The sequence below is a fragment of the Triplophysa rosa genome, linkage group LG1 (assembly GCF_024868665.1).
Source record: "Triplophysa rosa linkage group LG1, Trosa_1v2, whole genome shotgun sequence".
NCBI classification, from domain to species: domain Eukaryota; kingdom Metazoa; phylum Chordata; class Actinopteri; order Cypriniformes; family Nemacheilidae; genus Triplophysa; species Triplophysa rosa.
In genome coordinates this window covers 5,366,331-5,389,229 of record NC_079890.1, presented here as the reverse complement: position 1 = coordinate 5,389,229, position 22,899 = coordinate 5,366,331, and the positions used below count along the sequence as shown (strand labels likewise).

Below are 22,899 nucleotides of genomic sequence, written 5' to 3'. Positions count from 1 at the left end.
CGGATGTCGCATGCGAAGGCGTATGCGGCGGACAAACGCGTCCTCCGGAGGACGCAGCCTTCGAAATGAGACACAGCATGTATTTTTTTAATTCCAGTTTATTATTAGAATCTTATTGGTTAACGGTTAATGTTCGGATAACGAGTGTCGGTTCTCGGTTAGGGAAATTAACCGAAATGAGCATCCCTAATCCCTTTAAATGCTGTTAAAGGTCTAATCACACGAGCACTTTCAACAAGATGGTATGATTTATTAGGGTCTTCATGAAATGCCTGGAACATATTTTGCTTAAAAACACTCAATGGCTGTGTAAACAAAACCATTCTTGCCTCGTCAAAAACAGCTATGCTCACAGCAACCCGCAAACCGGTGCATGTCTCTTTAACTGATAATGAGTTACAGCGAACCCCACCCCCTTTCTGTCCGGCGTGTCAACACAACACACGTGCAGAGGCAATGGTTTAGCCAAATGATATTTCCTGAATTCCTCTGCGGTTAGTTTCGTCTTAAACATCTCAAATCATTCGTCCGGAGACAAAAAAATAAGTCACAGCAAACAGCTAATGCGCTTACATTGTGCGTGTATGCTTACCTAAAATCCACGGAATCCACTGCAGATCTCAGCGGAATTACATGGATTTTAGCGCTTGTCATTGACAAGTTATAATGTTACACACACAACGTGAGAGCTAGTTTGCTGTGACAGATTTTTCAGCCTAAACACGAATGATTTGCGACGTTTAAAACGAAACTAACCCCAGTGTTCGCCCTTGTTCATTAGCAAAACAAACAGCTTGCCGCAGCTAAACATATTAACGCACATAATGTATTAACATTCATACAGCTAAACTCCATGTGTCCATCTGCACTTATATACAGTAATTTTAACACTGGCTTTGAATGTTCTATTTAACCCGTGACTGACTTAGCTCCCTTCGTTATCATATGCTAACGTTATCCTCTCATATATACGGTACATTTACGTCAATTCAGGCTGTTGATAAATATTACTTACATTGGCAGTTTTGTCTCGTTCAGTTGGTCTCGATCCCTCTTGAGGAACAACTTTGAAGCTAATCCTGCTTGTACTGTCCCAGGTTGAAAAAGCACTCTGGTTTGAAGTGATTTGCGCAAACAAGCAGGTTTTTACTTATGGTTTCTGATGGATTTCCACTAAAAATAAAATAAATCCACTCCTGTCTCTTCCTAGGTTTGGACTCTGTGCAGCGACTACATTGCATGTTGTCCACAAACTTTAGCCATGATGTCACGTAACCGCTGTCGCCTGTGAAAACAACAATGGCGTAGCGCGGTGGGTGGAACTGTGTAGATTAAGGGGCGGTAACTTTATAATAATATCCGCTTTGGACGTCACAATCTGAGTGAAATCTGAACGGCTCGATTTCTCACATGCTTGCAGGGAAAGGCACACCAAAACAAATTTACTGGGTTCTTATTTTTCACGTTTTCTGGGTTGCTAGATGCACCGGGGTCCCGATTATAGCACTTAAACACAGAAAAAGTGGGGTTTTCATCTGATGTCTCCTTTAATAAAAACTGTTAGACAGGAACAAAAGCAACGCATTAACAACTGAATGCATGAAATGTCTGTAAAATGAAAGACTAAGACATAATGCCTGGTTTCAATGCTGTTGTGAAACAGATCAAGTATCTGTCAAGTGTGTGCTTGTCTGCTGTATATATAATGAGAGTCATGGCTGAAGACTACCCAGAAAGCAATAAATACAATGATACATGAGAATATCAGAAATGTCAGAAAAAGATGAAGAAAAATAAAAAGTGAAATGTGGTCTTTCCTCAGTTTGATATTTAAGTTTCTATAATGATCCACCAAAGACTCTTATTATACATGTAAGAATCTAGCTCATGTCAAAAGGGTGATCCTAAACTCAAAGAGACAAAGAGAAAGTGGCAAAATGGGGAAGTCCATTTTAATCCACTCTGTTAAGATAGGATAGGACCCCTGCAGGGCCAATAACTGAACCGCAGAGGTACCATCATGCTCGATATCAAAGTAAAGTCATGATAATTTCCCTCTCCACCTAATTGCTTTTTAAGAGATTAAAGGATGGAAAAGTATGTCAAGCATCTCACGCTCTTTCTACTTTCTCTTCACGTCAGCCCGGGCAGCCTGTATGACTGACCAAAACATGACTGTCAGAAATTCCCTGATAGTTTCATAAACTGAAAGTGTATGTTGCATAGGCGAGTCTCTGTGAGTGATCTTACAGCTATTTATTGACACAAATTAAGTGTATTTTACCACAAAAAAACCCACAAAAAAAGAGTATATCTATACATAAAGTAATTTTGTTCCAAAAGATCATCATTGAAGCTCTGTGACACTAGCCGGGTTTCCATCCAAAGTTGCGAATTTAGCTTATGCGCAAAATTGGAATATCGCATAAAACTTTTGCGAATAAGCACCGTTTCAATTAGGGATGCACGATACATTATCGGTCATATCGTATCGGCCGATAAATGGTCATTTTTAATGTTATCGGTATCGGCCGATAATAAAAATTTTGGCCGATATATTATAGCCGATAAATTATGAATCATTTCCTCAAGTTGAACCACTTCAGCTGCACGCTGAACACTGTTATTAGCAAAACATTGTTGATGTACTATAGTATGTAGATATTTATGAACATGTATATTATAGGAACAAAAGCATATTGTTTGAATCAGACTGCTGTCTGAATGCTTTCTGTTTTGAGACCTGTTAGACTTGTGGCTGTTGAGAACACCTTTCTGGGTTGCTCTGGAAGGACATCTTTAATTTGTTTATTAAATAAACATTCTACCAGAAAAGTTTAAAAGTTCAAGAATCTTTAACCAGTGTAAAGTAGGCTTGGTACATGATTTTCATCGGACAAAAATTATTTTCAGTCTCAGAAAATATATGTATATTAATATTAAGATACTGTATATTGGCCAATATATTGGTTATCGGCTTCCAATGTTCAAGAATGATCGGTTATCGTTATCGGCCAAAATTTACATATCGGTGCATCCCTAGTTTCAATCCAAGTCAACCGTCACTTCCTAATAAACTGCTACTAAATATCAGTAAGAAAAGTAAGAGAAGCCACTGAATATAATAAATTTCATATATAATAATACTTGCGCAAGCAGACGATTACGAAACACAATAAATGCGGTGCTTTTGTGGATGCCTGCTGTTTGGGAAACACAGTCGTGACAGTTCTAAGAGGTAATACGCCCTTTTCACATGACGTCACGCATCTTCTGTTCTGCCGCGAAGCAGTGTATCATTACTTCCGCTAGCACTCCAGTTCATAAGGTGGCGGTAATGCACCTATAAGCTGGTTTGCCAACCGCCAGTAAAACTCAAGAAGTTACTTCCGCTAGCGCCTCAGAAATTTCCGCTAACGACAAGATCAAAACTAGAGAAAGGATACAAATTCTTCATTGAACAGTACCTGTTTGATTATGAAGGTAAGTGTTTTGTTTTCTTTTTGTGTTAGCGAAGGTGCTAGGATAAGTACTTGAATACGTGTTCTGTCAGTTTTTTTTCACTGTTTTTAAATTCCAACGGCACGGCAAAACAGAAGTTCTTCTTCTTCTTCTTGTTTGTTGCAAGACGGATGTTATGATACACTGCTTTGCGAAAGGCGGCAGTTAAGTGACGTCATTGTGAAAAGGGCCTATTACAGAAATACTTTGACGACTTTGCTCAGGCATTTAAGAATAAGCATAACAACATTTCTGATGCTGTGTAACAAGATTCCTGAATTCGTGTGCATAGCATGAATTTCACTATTTGGCCTTGTAGATGCAGAGATGAATTTAGTTTTCACTGATCTAAGATCAGGTAGTTTTAGAGTGGACTGCCAAGTAACCTCGATGTATTGATTGGATGCCAGACAGTTTCGTTTTTTTCTCGCATCTTCCTGCAGAAGCAATTACCTTTTCACCCTCTATCTACCCCCACCCATACCCCCTCTCTATCTATCTCACATTTTAAGGACTCAGAGTGACATTTCTCTCTAACTTCATCCTTGTATCTCTCAGACTGTCGTCTCCAGTCTTTTTCTTTTATGCACGGCTATCAAATCAGGCGAACGGAGCGTGACTCCAGACACTCACTGAAATTGGTTGCAGCGAAAACAAAAGAATGTGACATTGTCAACCTTCAGACTGCAGAGGGAAACAGATGCAGATGAACAGGAAACAACCGGCTTCTCTTTGCCAAAACACCACATTAAAAGAGGCACATTGAAATCAGAATACCTCAAAGAACAACAAGCTAAAATACTTTAATGTCAAGGTTTTCTGTTACGTATGCAAGGGTTACAGGTGTCAAGGTCACAGCTCCATGTGTATAGGGCCACAGAGGTGTGAATATAATGTCCCAAATGAAGGCCATTAAAATGCGTTTGTTGTTGTTTGTGTTGAAAGAGGTGTCACACTCTTCGCCTGCTGGCCTTTGGCATTGGATCAGAGATTGAGCTGCCAAAAGACGCTCACCATTTTTTATCTAAACAGATATCATCAAGACCATAGTTATTCCGCAACAAAACTGTATAGAGTACTCATTCACACACAATTACAATACATACACTTAGGCTACTTATTAAGAATACTTGATAAGGCAGCCATCAGTAGTTGTGGTTTCGTGTCACCGAGTTAGTATTAGAGGAATAGTTCACCGAAAACAGAATATTCTCTCATAATGTTTATGTATTTACCCTTATGCCAAGCCATATGCCATGCCTATAGAACCCAGATAGAACCCAGTTCTATCTGGGTTGTATTAAATAATTAACTGGCCTGGCTCTTCTCAGTTTTGGAATATCCCATTTATTAATGGGGCATGTCTTGAAACGATGGGTTTTTGTATGGAAAATATTAATATATTAAACATTTTAATTAAACATCAGCTTGGGTAGAGAGCTACACGCAAGAGAGTCAAGTTCTGGCATGACGTAGCTCATGCTAGAATTGTGCTAACCTCTCCGCCTCAGTGTATATCAATTTTCATGTGAGCTAGCTATATGCCTACAAGTGTTCACATTCAGTCAGAGCCTTAAATTCCTGGAGCCCATGAAATGGCTTTACATATACACACCTGGGATGGCATGGGTGATATATCTTGTGATTCTTCTCAGTTTCTCAAAAAATGACGGTTAAATGCCTCCACATCCAAAAGCCAGAGTGCGTTCTTGCGCAGAAACTCCGAATATGGGAAACAGAAGAAGAACGATTAGTTCCCGGAAATGCCAATGGTCATATTCTATCGCTGTTCTTCAAACTTTTTCAGGTATCTTCATGATAATAAAGTATATTTATAGTGATGATGTTTGACGAGTTTTGCTTTTTCAAATGCACATTATAAACGACACAATCTCGTAGTGATTTTATATTGAGCAGTACTTCCTACTGATCTAAGAGCCGTAGATCACGGAAGAGCTGGGCATAAAACACAGAATCAATTTAGACATGTATAATTAGTGTGAATCTCGATATATATCGCTCAGCCCTGTGGGTGAGTCAATTATGAGAGAATTTTTGTTTGTGTTGCACTGAATGTATTATATACAAGAACAATAACAACCAATAAGAATAATATAATCGGCTGCGTCTCAAACAGCTCCCTAGCTCCCGAGGTCATGAATCAGTATATCGTGTACACGAGTTCGGGCACTGGTAAGGAGCCTGGCTCACATTGGGATTTTCCTGTGTGAATTGTCCCGAAATGGCATTTCTGTTTCCCTTGTATTGTATTATGAGTATTGTATATGTTTAGCTATTCGTGTACAGTTTTTACAAACATGATAATAATCCTGAGGGCCTAGTCCTTGTTTCACAAAAGCAGTGCTAACCTTTCTTTTTTTAAATAACACGTGTGAAACGTTGTTGAACGTAGGGCTATATACGTGCTCTATAAAGTAGTACCCAAAAACAAGTTCCCTAGCAACCTAGAACACCACAGCAACAGCACCAGAACACCTTAGCGACACCCTCTATTCCAATATAGCATTGTGGCAGATAGAATTGCATGCACCAGTTACACACTGTTCACAGTGTACCAAACACAACACAAGCAGAAATCAGACACGCAGCACACACGTACACAGGTGTCCAGTGCCGCCCATTGTGCCATCTTTAGTTCTAATTAAGTAGCTGGGGTGAGTTACACAACTATTGTCCCGGCGAATAAGACATAAAACAACATCACATTAATATTTAATACCAGTCCCAAGCAAGATGATGGTGGAAAGAAGATCGGCACGCTCTCTTTCTAACGCATTACATTTTAAATACGGCCACCAGGTCCAGCCAAACAATAAACATCAATAAGTCGATCAATATTTTTGCGTATTTTTAGACTATTCTGTCAATGCCAGCAGCAGGATGCCACACCGAACACAAGCACAAACTGTGTAACACGGATCTATGCCAATTGCTGTATCAATACACGTTTAATACAAATAAACCTATTAGCTTCAATGGGAAGCTATTTCACGCGCTTGTTTTCTGTATCCAGGTAACTGATATTAACTCTAGATGAAAATATAGGTAAATTGCAAACCCTATGATCACGAGGAGCATCCAACTGTTTTGACATTGGCACAACATACATGTTGACCTGATCATGCAGTCAGTCAGATATATATGATGAGTTTGATTCCAAAATGAGATTACTTGATTCTTTTTTCAAAAATCATGGATTTTATGATGTTATCGTGTTTTCATTGCGTTTTATTGTGTTAGTTGGCTGTATTTTCTTTTTTTTTTTAGTTATTGTGGCTTGAAAACAAACCAACTGCAGTTTGATTGATATTAATTGGAATGCACAATAAAAAAACATGATTTTTTTATCTCATTTTGGAACCAAACTTCATATCAGTCCGGTGTCAGGTTGGAATACAAAAACACACACAAAATACCAAAGCAACATACTCCGGACCATTGGCAGGTGGGTAAAACTGTGCATAAATGTATACACATTGCTATCCCATTACTCCAACGCATTACGGACCACCGGGGCAGGCTAAAGCATAAAACCTTACAATTACAATGACAACATCCTAAACCAATATTTAGAGCAGTGCCATGTGGGAATACAAAGCATGAATCCATACATGTCTAAACAATTCGCTCCAGGTCTTTGTTAAGCAGAAGTTCCTCTTGAAAAGACTGACTGCGCATAGATTATAACCACAAAGCATTCCTCTTCCTATCTCTTTCACTGCTAAAATCGTGCTGAAATGGAACAGCGCGAATTATAGTTCAACCAACATTTTTCCTTCGCGTTGCTTATTTACATGAATAAACGCCCTATATAAATGCCCTAAGCCTAGAGCGCCTCGAGATAATGCGGGTGCACTGCCTCTTCTCTCCCCGGAGCACAAGCGCCTTACCTCGGCACGCAGCTCGGGGACGATCGGTCCACTTCCCAGGTGGCGTACAGGTTCATGTGCACCGGGCGATTGGAGGTGATCGCCACCGGTTTGGAGGGCTGCGGAGACGGTACGCCTCCAGTCCTCGGGAGCCCTCCGCGCTCCGACATACTGGGGGTACCTTATGTTTAAAAACAGTCAAAGAAAAGCCCAGTAAAACGGCGAGTTGATGAAGCGCAGATCCTCTAACAGTGACTGCACGAGAATCATCCGTCCACGAGGATCGAGATTCGTCTGATCTCGCGGTGCGGGTGTGCAGTTATATCCGCTGTTACCGAAGAACTCGCTGCAAATGTTTTGTTAAGTTGCGTTAGTTGTTTATCGGTGCAGGAAGCGGAAATTTCTGTTTTCCCCTTTGCAGAGTAGCGCCGCGGCCGACGAGCAACGCCTCTTGTGAAAGACGTACACTACTAAACCCAACCCTACAGAGCGAGCGAGCGAGCGAGCGAGAGAGAGAGAGATGGGTTGACCAATAACGGTCGTATTTTATTCTGCGAACTAGCGATTAACAAAATAAAATGTGATGTACACATTGGCCTGCTAGCCTATATATTTTTCCAAAATAGTCGACCACGAGGATCATTTAAAATCTTTGATAGTTTTGAAAAACGAAAGTAACGAATAGTCACAAGTAGCGCACGATCTTTCAAATTTAACATTTGCTAATAAAATAATTTCATATTGAATGTTGCTATTATGTGTTATGCCAGCTCATGTTCAATGTTTGTGAAATTCTATATATCCCATAATTCTCCACGCGAATTGTCCTGAAATGGCATTTCTGTTTCCCTCACATCTCTTTCAAACACAACATTTACCGAATGTTTTGTAGGGGTGATTGTATTACGAGTATTGTATATGTTCTATTCGTGTATAGTTTTTACAAACATGATAATAATCCTGAGGGCCTAGTCCTTGTTTCACAAAAGCAGTGCTAACCTTTCTTTTTTTAAATGACACGTGTGAAACGTTGTTGAACGTAGGGCTATACGTGTCCTTAAATCGATATATAACATATTAACTTATTGCGGCAAATTCGGTAATTACCAAAAAATAACACGTTACTTAACCCAATTAATCGTGCCTGCTAAACTGTGCATCGCTGCCGCGCCCCCGGTGGGCTGTAGTGGTATTGCAGGGGGAAGTGGCAGGCTAAATTAAAATGTTAACATCATAATCCATTAAAAATATACACAGTTTACACAGAATTCACAGTTTGATATCGTTTGTGAATAGTAAGCAGTGTTATGGATTACAAATAAACAATGTACTTATTATCATACTACCCTCCAGAATAAGGTAAAAAAAAATGTGATAGCCCAGGTGAAAAAAATCTGTAGTACACTATATTATATTATTTACTATACTATAGAATAATTACTGTAGTATACTAGTATTCTGTAGTATTCACCGTAGTATATTGTAATAGACATTAATATTTACTATAGTAATGTTTAAAAACACTGTTTAGAAATGTTACTATTGTTTACTATAGTTAATCGAATCAATTCTGGTAGCACAGGCCCTAAAGCAAACCTTTTTGCCAAACAAGACGCACACAAGGTGAAACAAAACCGAATTTAAAGGCCAGAAAATCCTTTTCACAGGAGACCCAAAGTGATTTCTGCCATAATGAAATATTAAGGAATGAGTGTCCACAATTTGCACACAGTTTGCCAAATTCAATACTTGACATGTACTCTAAAAGCCATCACGACAGCCACTTGAGGTCTTTCATCTGAGGTCAGATAAAGTTAACAGTAATAACCAGACATTGGCTTTGTTACGTCATGTGGTCATGTTCCTGTCAGCCACATTATAATGAGCCTGGATTATGGTTAGGTCAGATATGACAGGTGTTACACTGATCCTCTTCTGGACCAACATACACATGCGCATTATCGCCACAGAAGGTCAATTAAAATTGGCCTTTGTGTCATAAACCCTTTCACTGTGATTATGAAGGTTAATAATCCCTGAAACCACTTTGAGAATCCTGAAATTATTTCTGTATATTTTAATTTAACTCAAAGCATAAAAGATAAAGCCACCCATTGGGATAAATGTTTACTACATACTGGATACTGTTTCAAATGCTTTTTTCTACTACAGTTCTACTACAAATACTACATATTTGATAGAATATTGTTGCAATGATTTTTCTGTTTTGGTTATCAGTATATTAAACTGCTTTCCCAAGCATACCTGCTATAGTCTGTTTATTGGCCTAAGCACTCCGTTAAATGGAGGAAAAGAGTGCTTTGATTCTATATTTATAGTTACTTCAAACCAGAAACTTCAAACTCTTGTCATATTATACTTCATAATGTCAGTAGTGATGAGATTTCTAACAATTATGACCCAGGTTTTAGCTGAACTATAAACTAATGTGTGTCATTTTAACCTCAATCTTTCAATTGTTTGGTCACATAACAAATAATATACTAGTGGTACTATAAAATATGGTACTATAAAATTAGTGTAAGATTTAATATCAATTCAATATTGATAAAATGTTATCTTGGCACATTTTGGGAGATTTCGCTGTCAACCATTCAAGTAGATACTTGCATGACTGAAAATGGCGGGGCATTGCACATATGGCCACAAGTCAACCTCAATTGTTTTAAAAAGGACATTGTTGAAAGATGTGTGATTGTTTTTCACGTTCTATGAGGTTTAGAATTGGAAAATGTTATTCCTCAGATGTTGCTCAGAAGATTTGCTAAAGTTCTCAGGCGTTTCATTTAAGTTTCACCTTCCTGAAATGAAGACTATTATTTAAAAACATGAAGAGTATAGAGGTGGGAAAAAATCTGGATTTGGGTAAATTTGATTAGAAATACAGTTCGTGTTGTAATCTTTAATGACATTGACGTTTGAATTCAGAGTTGACAAATCTGAGCTCAGTTTGTGACGTTGTTGAGATCTCTTCTGAAATTCTGTTAGAGACATTTGTGAGATTTCTGGGTCTTTTCCTTAGCAAGTGAAGCGTATTAGAGTCTAGGGGAAATAACTGAGATATTAAGGTTACATCTGTGATCTGTTCTTATGAAATCATATTTGAGTCCTGTTTTCAGAAAATGTCAATCTGGAGATGTTGACTTCCAATGCCACATTTCATATACTACCTGATCAATCTATACATTTCCCTGCAAGGTCTATAATTTCAAGCGTATTGAATGATATGATGCCCTGGAAGCCTTAGATGAGGCTGGTGATGAATCTATATTTGTCAGTCTGATTATTCCCTGTGGGCGTCTGATGGAGAGAGAGTGACCTATGATGCTGACCAATACATGACGAAGCCTGTATTCTCCTTACTGTGTTTGTGTGAACATATCTGAGTGAAGTACAACATTTGGATGTATATGTGGGGGTGGCCTAGATTGTTTTCATTTATAACTTTAACAAGTAAAGCCTCTAAAGAACACTCATGATGAAGAGCACCCACGCCTACACGCATTCAAATGAAACCTCTTCTCAGTTGAATCACTAGAATCTGTTTTTTTAATCAGTGTTTACAGGATTGCATTTCATCTTCACAAAGTTGCGTTGACCAAAAGAAAAACTCACCTCAAATCTCTGATATTCTGGATTAGTGCTGCAGCTATCGATTCTTTTACTAATCGAGTATTCTACTGATTTTTCCATCTATCAATCAGGTATTCGGATAATAAGTACTTTTTCTTTATTAAAAAGCAATACTAAATATACAAGAGAAAATAAGACAGGTGTCTCAAAATGAGTAAAACAACTAATTTGTTTCCTTTTTAGAACAATTAAAGTTTTTATTGCTGAAATTGCATACATTAATATCTGTGAAAACTAAACCCATTTAGTACATTACATTGCCATATTAAATTCAAAATGCAATATAATACAAATATATAAATAAGAAACATGAATAAAAATAGAAAGAATAATTTCAAAGGTGAACAACTAACTTCAGCGTATGCATGATGCATTTAGTTTATATAAATTAGTTTCTTTTTTACTATTAAATAGTAATATATAGCCTATGACTTTTATTTTGTCAGTTTGTCGGAAGACGCTTATTTTTTAGTATGTCTGTTTCTTCACTCAAACAATAACATGAAATAAACTCTCAGAGCAACTCTGGAGGTGAAGTTCATGTCCTCATTCAGCGCAGACGCAGACAAATTTATGAGCATCACGCGTGTAGCATGTTAAACTGTGCAGTTCATTCACGCAGACACACAGAACAGACAGATAACATGTGTAAATAACAGGATTCGGCGTCCACAAGTCCGCATCTAGTTTGATGGACTCAATGCAGCCGGAAAACTAAGTAAAATAGCAGTTCACCATATCAATAAGCTATCACTTATTTATCAGCATGAGGAATACGTGTGAACAGACTAAAATGCGTCTCTCATGGTGAATGCGTGAGACTTGAGAGGCCTGTAACATGAACAGAGTTTAGCGGGCTGTGCGTCAGTAATAATGGTCCGTGGGGAAACGCAGTGCTCCGTGTGTACTGTAGTTAAATGGATTAAACAAAGCTTCGACGCAACAAAATTTGCCTCGATGATTTTTTTGTATTCGAGTTACTCGAGGAATCGTTTCAGCCCTATTCTGGATTGACGATTCTTTTTGTGTGTGCTAGTAAACTGATATCAAGTGGCAGCCAAAGCCTCACTCAGGTGTAAAGATACGCCACACGTGACCATCACATATCCTAACGCTACCCCCTGCTGGCCAAAACATCTCACTGCAGACCTGCATGATCTCTACTGAAAAGTTCATTGCTTTAAAGGGACAGTTAACACAAAAATTATTTGACTTATCAACCCTCATGTCACTCTAACATGCATGAGTTTCTTTCTTCTGCAGAACACAAATATATTTTGAAAAACGTTGGACTCCGCTGACTTCAATTGTATGGACACAAAACCACAGAGACATTTTTCGAAATACCTTTCTTTGTGTTCCACAGAAGAAAGAGTCATACAGGTTTTGAACATTATAAGTGAAATAATGACATAATAATAAAATAGCGACATTTTTGGTTGAACTATCCCTTTAAGGAGTTACACATCTATAACCAACAGTTCTCTAAAGTGGTTTAGACAATTCAAATAACTCAATTACAAAAAAGTGGAGAAAATGCTCAAGAAAATGGTTCGTCACAGACTAGCATTTTTATTTACAAAAACATTGACCCTAAATGAAAAAAAGAGTTACTCGCTGTAAGGTTACACATACAAACATATGAAAGGTGAATCCACAGCATTTAATCAGTTAAAAAAAATGACAAGAATGAAGCATGAATGTGGTCTTCAAAGCTCTCTGTGGGGTTAAAACTTGAACTCTTTATATTTCTTTGCTCCACCACGGGTGTCCTGCGGCTGCGCCTTGCGTTTCTTTTGCTGTGAGGATGCCGTGGAGAGAAAAAATATTTTAGACATTGAAGACAAAAAAAACATTTAAATTCATATTATTCATATCATAGTTGCAGTTTTAAACAAGATTTTTTAAAAGAGGTTTTGCCATATTACAATACTACAAGATTTAGGTTATTAATGATTATTTCTGATAAGCTAAAACATTTGAGATCCTCCAATCATAGGGTACAAACTCCACCCACCTTTTGTTTGGCTGCATGTTCGGCCACCATGTCGCTGAAATCTTCTTTCTCCACTTGGGCCTGCTGTTCTCTGACACGTTCCTCGTACTTCTGCGTCATGGCCATGGGGTCCAACTCCAGCTCCTCGGGAGCCAGAGCCACTTCCACACCCTGCACGTCTCCGCCCATCCCTGGTGCCACCTTACGCGCCGCCGCCGCCGCCTGGATGAGACAAAAAAAGCAGGAAATAAAAATAGTGCGTTTATGTTATTGTCGTTAGTTTATTTTAGCTAATGCATTAATAAAAGTAACAAACAGAACGTTTTCGTAAATTCAGGCCGTTTTGATCCCAAAAACACTCCAGCAATTCACACACAAACAAACAAGCACACAAGGTCGTACCGCAGACATGTCGTAGATATGTGTGGAACCCATCATAGCAGCTCCCACTGGTCCAGTTTTCCTCTCTGGCAGCACTGTGAACAGCTGAGGCGTCTCGTTTCTGGCAGACAAACAACAAATACATTCAGCAACATGAAAAACTCAAACCCAGAAACCTTCCGATTAGCAGCCCAGTTTAACTACATGTCTGACAAAAAAGGTACAATCATGGGGATGATTTTTTGATTTTGACAGATTCTAGATCTAGTGTTTTCTAAGGATTTTGTGAGACTATCCTATTTGCATTCAACCCAATGTCGACATGTAAATCCGTTTCACTTCTACTCTAAACAGACGCTGTGGCGTGAAACACATTACAGATCATTTTTACCAACTACGGGCTGCCGTAGTCTAGGTTATTCTCACACACTCACCCGTCCATGGCCTCTTCGATCTTCTTCTTCCTGAGCTCAATCAGTTCTGGAGTTTCCATGCCGGCAGGAACCGAGGAGAACCCACCGGGAGTGATCAACCCGCTGCCAGAACAAAAGACAGAGCTCTGTAAGTTTCCTAGTCTGAACATACTATTAAACACATGCTGAAGAGAATCAGCGCTAGAGGAAGAAAGTTCAAGATGTTTTATTTGTATCGTGGCATGAAGTGAGTGGAGTGGACATGAGTAAGTACCTGTCTGCAGGTGTGAAGAAACCCGTTTCGTCTGGTTTCTCCTCGTCACTCTCCTCTTCCTCTTCCTCCTCTGAAGATTCTTCGTCAGACGGCTCTAACTCGCCCCATGTTCCATGATCCACTTCTTCCTCCTCTGCTTTGGCCTATAAACAGATTAGACAAATAGAAACGAAACAATTATTATTAGTGTGTCATAAGTCATTATAAAGTAATGGGTCGCCTCAGGCCCCCTCGCTGGTACCCCATTCAGTCTAACTATTAACTGTAGTGCGCAGTGGTCTGTATCCTCACCTGAAAGTCAACCGAGTTGGTTCCGAACACATCTCCGTACAGAGGCTTTCCTGTCTCATCCACAGGAGGTTTGCCCCAGCCACCAGCATGATACCCAAACGAACAGCTCTTAAAAAAAGAAACAGATGTCAGTACGCAACCATCTTCCCATCATGTGACCATTACAGCGTTAATGGTAAAGTATTTCCATGTAACATATTCTACTTCTCCCACAATAGCAGTTCTGGGAAGGTTCTTATTATTTTGGTTAGGTGTTATTTCTCATTTTGGTCTGTGTTAGTGTCTCACATCAGGGATGGGGGCGTTAAGGCCGGGGATCTTCAGGTTGGGGTACGAGGGTGGGGGACCGTATCTCTGCATGGCGATCAGCCATGGCGGAGGAACTTTATGAGAGTTCTGTGGATTGAGACAAACAAACAGTTCTTTAAAAACATTGTTGAAACAAACTCTTGCATATTAATGGTGTAATGACGAACCGGTGGATTATCTTTGGTCAAAGCACTTACAGGGCCTGTGGGCATCCCCAGAGCGATTCTCAGCTCATCTGAAAGATCCCCAGGTTTCTTCTCCTTCAGACGTGTCTCAAACTCTTTACCCTGACAAACAAGATATGAGTTTCAAAAAAGTCTCAAGCACCAACAATGTTAGTCATGACCTAAGTAAGAATACATAACGTTTCAATTGACAATGCAAAATAAATTAAGCCCCAATTCAGCTAAAATACGGAGTTGTTTGCCATCCAATATTATGATCAGGTCGATGTTTACCTCGTAATACAGGTCGCCGTGTATCGTGAGCTTTGGTTTGATCTGCCATTTGAAGAAGGCATCGTGTAGCTTCTGGTAGTCAATGTCAATCTTCCCCATCTTGGGACGAACTTTTTCTCTCATTTTGGTCTTCATGGTTTTCGCGTCTTCCTACAGGGGATGAAAACGTCAGTAAACGCACAGCAGAAATCTCAACCCAAGACATGCAACTTCTCAATGACTCTGCTTGCAATATTAAAAATGGAAACTGACAAGAGATTACAGCCAAATGACCCTCGCACACCTCCATGCAAACTGTGCACCTTTCTTATTAAATAAAAGTTTTTGTTTTACATTAACGTGACCTCACATGTTATCAGCTTTAAATCACAAGCAGGGTGTGCAACCATCCAGATGTGCAAAGCTTTTAGGAAGCCACCACTATTGTTAGGCCCGTCACAATTATTAAATAATTGTCTTGTCGCATTTATTTGACGTCTTCATTGAATTAATTAGTTGTCATTAATAGTATTGTAAAAGCCTAAAACAGACAATTAATTGCCATAATTGCAATTATTAAAAAGACAATTAATCGTCAGCCAAATTCCATAATCGTGACAGACCTAACTATTGCATGGTCACAAAAGCTAAGTAGTTCTGGGCATGCCTGAGATTTCCTTACAAATCCCTCCACAGCCGTTCTAGTACCTTCTCCTGCAGGGCCTCTCTCATCTCCTGGATACCGGTTCTTCTGATGAATTCAGGCAGTTGAAAGGGTGGTTTCTCTATGCCTCTCTTGCCCTGCAGATACTTCCTCTTGAAGCACCAGTGACGCGGCACAGGCACCGTGTTCCGGGTTGCCTTTAGGTGTACTAGCAGTTTGGGCTCCTGAGCGGTCACGTCGTGCATCTCCACCACGTCAGGACGGGTAACCAACTAATAGGGAAATAGTGGTTAAATGTCATAAAAATGAACACAGGCTGCATATTATTTGGGTGATTCTCATGAAATCTGGGTTTCAATGTTTTTTAAATACTTCCTAAAACAATCCTACAAAAAAAGAAGCCATGATGCCAAAGCAAGTTTCTATTAAAGGGATAGTTCACCCAAAAAAATGTATCCACATATATCCTTTTATGTTACATTTTTGAAATGTGAAAAACTACCTGTATCAGTAATGGAAATCAATATTGTCGTGTACACAGTAAGAAAAAACATTAAACTAAAGACAAAGAAATCTGTCTTACCTGTTTGAGCTCGGCCACTGTGAGTCTGTTCATTCTCCTGAGCTTCTTCTTGGACAGCTTGGGCATGTCCTTCCTGGTTTCCTGTCGAACAGAAAAAAAGTGAAGCGGTGAGAAAACAATAACTTTTGCGATGAGACAATTCAAGCCTCTCCGACTTCCATGTGGGCTTGATCTCACCTCGTCACTGTCATCGCTATCTTTCTTCTCCAGCTCAAATCCCTTCTTCTTAAAAGAAAGTATTTCGGGCTTCTCTGGTTTCTCAGGCTCTTTTTCCTTTTCCTTTTTCACGTCATCTGTCAGCTGTGATAGACAGAGGCATCAGTGAAAGCCATTCAGCATCCATCACATAATCCACAATGCCGATGTTTAAAACAAGTCTAGGTAAATAAAACAGCCGAATGGAGGTTGTCTTGTCTTGTAATGAATAAGCATCAATTATGCATCTGATCAAAAGAACTAAATCTATACATGCAACAGCAGACAAGATCATCCAGGGCTCCAGACTGCGCCTAAAACGGTCCAAAAAGATTAATTTGCGAGTGATATTATTGGGGATTTACTCATTTTAAAATGGGATGCTTAACATCAGCGATCTGCTCTCCGTTGTCGGGTATCTTTACAAAAACACTGCGTGCACTCAATGGACTGACATTTGGAGCTGCAGTTGCGGCATTAAACCACAATAGAGTCGCTGTTTTGTTATCAGCACGCTCGATCTAAAATCACTACGAGATTGAGTCATTTATAACATGTATTTGAAAAAGCAACACTCGTCTATCATGATTACTATAAATCAACTTTATTATCATGAAAATACCTGAAAAGGTTTGAAGAACAGCGATAGAATATGACCACAGGCATTTCCTGGAACTAATTGCTCTTCTTCTGTTTCCCATATTCGGTGTTTCTGCGCAAGAGCGCCCTCTGGCTTTTGGATGTGGCGGCATTTAACATAATGCTGCGTTCCCACCAACCGCGAATGAAGTGTTAAGCGCGAGTGATTTACATGTTAAGTTAATGCAAAGACGCGATAGGACATCCTTCGGCGCTTATTGAGCGTTTCGGGCTCGTGATTCGCACGAGTTGAAAAATCTGAACTTTGCAAAAATTTGCGCTGCGTTAACCAATCAGGAGCTTGCTCTAGTAGTTACGTGATTATGACGTAGCGAGCGGAGGCAGAAATCCGAAACAACAATGGAGGACAATATCATGTCGCTGTATGTGGATACCCGGAGTTGTACGATACATCTTTTATTGAAACAGGAATAAAAAGGATCTTGCTTGGAAGAAAGTGAGTGAGGAGGTTGGACAATTTGGTAAATCTCAACAAAATTCATGTCAGCCATTTCGAAATGAGACTGGAGCCGCCTGGCAGAAGCCCCTCCCATGACGCTAATTCGTGTCTGTTGTGAATTGAATTTCACGCGCGAATGAAGCGAGTAAACTCAAAATGTTCAAGCGATTTACCGTGTCTGGTGTGAACACTCAGTAAGTCATTGAGAAACAGAGCATAAGAATCGTACGATATATCGCCCAGCCCTACAGTGATGCGCTGAAGAGTTGCATTAATTTCCTCTTAAAGAGCTACATTAGGAGCTGTGCCGCTGTATTTATCTCCGGTTCAGGTGAATATTGTTTCTGTTGCATCAAAGTACTTTTAATTTCTTCATAAGATTCCCTAAATTAACGTGGTGTACATTACTGTAAAGTTATAAGCTGTGCAGTTGAATCAGCGTTATACTGTACACAGCGAGTTCGCCAGTATGAATGCACATCATGATCAGAACGACTCGCAAATGAATGGCTCCTTTGAACAGATTAATTTCAACAGAATATAAGAGATCAGCGAATCATTTAAAATTCAGTGAACCCCAAGAGAACGCAGGATGTGAATGAGTTTTGCTCATTTAGTAAGACTGGTTAATTCAGTTGGCTATTTTGTGCTGAAAGGTTAGTTGAAAAGGATAAAAAGCTTAGTCTATATTTGATTTTAAACAGTATACTACTGTATAGATACTCAAGATCAATATGAGATTGGCAGAAACTGCGTGTGATACCCGATCTTTAATGTTATGTGGCTCTTAAAAAAAACTATTTGGCACCCGTTTTTTCCCTTATAGGAGCCAATGGCTCCTTAACTGATTTTTTTGTCTGGAGCCCGTCTTCCACTTTTGGGTGAACTAGCTTTTAAAGATAAATTGTACAAAATCTGATATCCTACTATAAAGCACCTGTTCCTGAATTCATGTAAACCTACTGTCTCCACTAATCAGCATCTGACCTTGAATGCCTCAAAGACCCTCTTGAAGAAGATGTAGTTCGGGTCGTAGATCTCCAGGTTCTCTGTGACGTACTCGATCTCAACCTCAGGCTCCTTCTCTTGGTTCTCTTCTGTCTTCTTGTCCTCCTCCCGTTTCTTCTCCTGCTCTTGCTGCTGCTTCTTTTTCTTCTTTCGGTTCCTGCGCTTGCGGTTCTTCTGCAGGAAATGAAAAGTTGAATCAAAGACTGCAAAAAGTGATCAGCAGAACTCTGTAATGGAAAGTATCGGTGTACATGGCAGTCAACTATCAACGAATGAGACTTGCCTCTTTTTTAGAAAGAACGTTTTCGTCATCCTCATCGGAGTGTGCACGGGCAGAATTCTTTAGGTCCATATCATCATCATAATCATCTTCTGAAGACAGAGAAACAAAAACACAACAACTTTTACATTATAACCAATACTATAATTAGTTAATGAATGCTACAAACAAAATGCTAAATTAGTTTTTAAGGTGTTGTTTTGAAAACGATCCTTGTTTATAGTGGCGTTTCCAAACGCGTTTCAGTTTTACACTACACTATAGAAAATGGAGGTCTCATGACCATTCAGGCACGCATACACGTCATTAGGCTTTTTTATTTCATTTGATTCTCATTCGATCAGTCTATGGTGCCTATAACAACTATAATTTGTCCCTCCTGTGTGAAAGCCTCTAAATCTACAGCACAGGTGCATAAACAAAACGTTCTTCATTGAGACCTGTAGGGGCAGTGCTGAGCTGTTCCTGTCTTATTTCCTTCAGTTGCAAAATCTTCTCTAGAGCTTGAGGGATCTTTGGTCCGATGCCAACATCTTCACCCTGCCACCCCTAAACAAACACACACAAACAAGAATTCAACAACTGGCAAATACTTTAAGATGAGAAGCAAGTTTAAGTCCAAGAGTTTGGTGTTTCAACGTTTCACACCTCTCTGCCATCCTCTCCTGGAGGGGGGGGGACTTTCTGCCTCGCAGACTGAGATGCCACGGACGCACCTGGATGGCTCGGGCCTGTCTGTGTACCAACTACAGGAAGAAAGTCAAGGATAAATGAACACAATTACACTGATGCACACACATACATTTAAGAGTCTGATTCTGAACGTGAAGCAGCGTTCTTCTAAATAAATTTGATTTTGTACATGTATATTTATACATTCGGCAGACGCTTTTATCCAAAAGGATTAACAATGCATTCAACTTACACATTCTGTCAGTATGCATGTTCACAGAAAAACAAATCCAATACCTTTGCGCTACTAATACAATACCAGTTAAGCTACAGTACCTACAGCATGACCATTCTGGAGCTGCTTACCTCGGAGAGGGGGAAGGGGGGGCAGAAGGTTGGGACGGGGTCCCAGCTCGGGACCTCTGGGGCCAGGTGGTCCACCCTGATGGATTTTAGCCAGTTCCTGTTGTCTTTCATGTTCCAATAGTACCGCAGCCTGTAAGAGAAAAATGCTCACTGTAAGAATAAACTGTGATGTTTAGCATTCATAAATTGATGCAATGATACTCCGATTCGTGCCGAGTGACATCAAATATTTTTCTAGCAACGTAAACTTAAAGAACGTTTTTTTGAATTAATTGTTTTTATTATTATTACTATTTGTTGGTTAAGTTTCTTCAATACCAGACCATCAGTGCCAAACACGTGTCTGTCAATATTCAACTCGGAAGTATGAATGAAAAATGTCAGAACAGAAAACATTCTCACCCGTTTCTGCTGCTCCAAGAGCTCATGTTCCTTCATCTGTTCATCCATCCCTCGTGGATCCCCCTACAACACACATTATCACTTAAATCAACAGTCACCTGTAGTCACACGAACACCATCTCTGCCCCCGGTCCCTTTTTAAATGGGACTGTTTGTCCAACCGACAGACAACTTTCCGAAAAGTGTATATTCACGATCACTAAATTTTATTAGAACTATTCAAACGGGTTATATAGCCATGCAAGTTTTCATTTAAGACACATTTCCCATTGGGTGTCAAAGGACACAAACTAATTTTACTCAAAAACAAAAGAATGATTAGGAAACACAAATCTAACGTTTCACATGCAGTATCCTTACACCCACCTGAGTGCCTCTGTCATCATGGTGCATTATGCCTGATGACTCCATGCCCAAGTGAATAGGTGGAGGGCCGCCCATCATGTTCATGCTCTGCATTAAGTTCATACTTGGCGGCAGGGGCATGGAGGGCATCGGGGGCATGGGTGGCAGCCCTGGCATCTGACAGACCAACAACACAGCATAATATTAATATAAGAATTATTAGCTGAAGTTACGGTCACATTCAAAACTAAACTATAAATCATATGACCGTACCATAGTCATTCCCTTGTCGTCCCCTCCTGGCATGTTTGGTTTAGACATGATCATCCCAGACTGCAGGAAATCAAATAATAAAAACTTACAAACAGTTAAAGAAAACATCTGTTATTAGACTTACTAAACAACAAGCATTGCTTACTTGAGCATAAGCTGAAAGTCGGTCTATGAGCTCCTCTCTAGGACCTGAAAGAACAGAGAATACACAAAACATGAAATCAACATTAAAGACTTCATTTCTGAATGGGGAGATGTAAATTGACAGTCGGCGTATACAAAACGAATAAACAAAGGTAAACACATACATACAAGCAAACAAATAAGCCATGTTTTTATTTACAGACAGACAGACAAGACAGTCAAACTAATGATTTCTTACCACCGTAGGTTAACTACAAACACGATAGTAAAACTACTGTGGTAAGGCAAAGCAATGGTCGTTTTCATACGTCGTCTTGCTTAACGTTACAAAATTACACAGCACTCGGCCATAAATATAACGTTACATTTACTAGTGCAACAGAACAAGAATTACAAACACAGTTTGCAGTATACCATATTTACACACAAATAACACATGTGAAAGTAGATGCATTGCAGGCCTTGCACAGGGAAATAACAAGCTAACCGGCTAACGCTAGTCAGCTAAAACCAAAATGCTGACGAAACCCTGGCAAAGTTGTCCTGTTAAAAAGGTTTATTCTTACCTATATTAGGAGCAGCAAACTCTGCCAGTTTGGCCTGTAGGTCGCCATGAGTCCATGTGTTAAAATCCGGCTGAGATGCAGAGCCTGGCGGTCCGTCGCTCGCCATGATCCCTACGGCACAAACGCGTTCAGACACAAAGGATCACGGGAGCTGTAAGCGCACTACATCTTGGGAGTTGTAGTCCATTGCTTGATTCAACTTGTTGACCTGTCTTATGGGTCAATTTTTCGAAATTGAGATTTTTACATAATCTGAAAGCTGAATAAATAAACTTTCTATAGATATATGAGTTGTTAGAATAGGACAATATCTGGCTGAGATACAACCGTTTGAAACCCTGGAATCTGAGAGCGCAAAAAAAAAATCAAAATATTGAGAAAATTGCCTTTGAAGTTGTTAATCAGGGGCACTGTGGCAGACCATCCACTCACAAAAATAAAGTTTTTATATATTTAAGGTAGGAAATTTACAAAATATCTTCATGGAACATGATCTTTACTTAATATCCTAATGATTTTTGACATAAAAGAAAAATCAATAATTTTGACCCACACAATGTATTTTTGTCTTTTACTAAAAATGTTCCCGTGCTACTTAAGACTGGTTTTGTGATCCAGGGTCACATATTACGGTCAACTGAAAATGTGCATTTTACAATCTGATACAATAATAAGGAATGAGTTTGAGTGCTTTGCTGCGACGTTTGGCGCTTCTCTCTACACATTATTTTTGACACTAACGTTCAAACTAGTTATTATGAACAACTAGTACGTTACCGCAACCAAGATGCCGCAAGGGCTTTCGCACTGCAAGAACCGAAAATAAAACTAAATTCTAAAATGGTAAAAACTTAAATGTTATATATTTTTAAATCTGCAAAATTTCTAATAGCTATAACTGAAGGAATGTTAAAGGAGTCCATGTTAATTTATCCTTTTAATATTTAATACGTGCATTTTAATTAAGGCCATAGATTATAATATATATAATAATATATTATATATATAATATAATACAAACAAAACCACCTATAATATATACTATTATATATATTTAGTTATGCCTTGTTCTAAACCATCCTGGTAATATATAAGTTTTATGTTAATAAATATATCGACATAAATATATCAATATTTGATTGTTGCGCAGCGTCGT

At 39.2% G+C, this 22,899-nt stretch overlaps 2 protein-coding genes across 3 annotated transcripts in view; both read right to left on the bottom strand.

Moving 5' to 3' along the window:
- The window catches only part of LOC130554834 (phosphofurin acidic cluster sorting protein 1-like), a 51,950-nt gene extending 44,115 nt beyond the window's left edge, over positions 1-7,835 (bottom strand). For both annotated transcript variants that reach the window (XM_057334707.1, XM_057334709.1), the window contains exon 1: positions 7,413-7,835. In XM_057334707.1, the coding sequence (XP_057190690.1) occupies positions 7,413-7,561 (149 nt within the window). In that variant the 5' untranslated portion in view covers positions 7,562-7,835. The remainder of the gene's footprint in view (positions 1-7,412) is intronic.
- Positions 7,836-12,597: 4,762 nt separating this feature from the next.
- Positions 12,598-21,873, bottom strand: sf3b2 (splicing factor 3b, subunit 2). The gene is made up of 22 exons (XM_057346485.1): positions 21,744-21,873; positions 21,179-21,222; positions 21,034-21,093; positions 20,782-20,937; positions 20,416-20,478; positions 20,014-20,143; positions 19,624-19,721; positions 19,416-19,524; positions 18,979-19,067; positions 18,675-18,869; positions 16,571-16,693; positions 16,394-16,474; positions 15,855-16,082; positions 15,168-15,317; positions 14,907-14,996; positions 14,689-14,796; positions 14,401-14,508; positions 14,110-14,252; positions 13,857-13,958; positions 13,444-13,543; positions 13,063-13,263; positions 12,598-12,844 (listed from the first exon to the last, which is right to left on the bottom strand). The coding sequence occupies exons 1-22, from the start codon at positions 21,847-21,849 to the stop codon at positions 12,773-12,775; spliced, it is 2,556 nt and encodes an 851-aa protein (XP_057202468.1). The 5' UTR covers positions 21,850-21,873; the 3' UTR covers positions 12,598-12,772.
- Between the last annotated feature and the right edge of the window lie 1,026 nt (positions 21,874-22,899).

Bases quoted from the DNA above. Each gene is read 5' to 3' on its own strand.
- sf3b2 (XM_057346485.1), bottom strand. From the start codon at position 21,849: ATGGCGAGCGACGGACCGCCAGGCTCTGCATCTCAGCCGGATTTTAAC. The intron at 16,475-16,570 runs GTGAGATCAAGC...TCTGTTCGACAG, and splicing joins ATAGCGATGACAGTGACGAG to GAAACCAGGAAGGACATGCC. The intron at 16,083-16,393 runs GTAAGACAGATT...TTTCCCTATTAG, and splicing joins CAGTGGCCGAGCTCAAACAG to TTGGTTACCCGTCCTGACGT.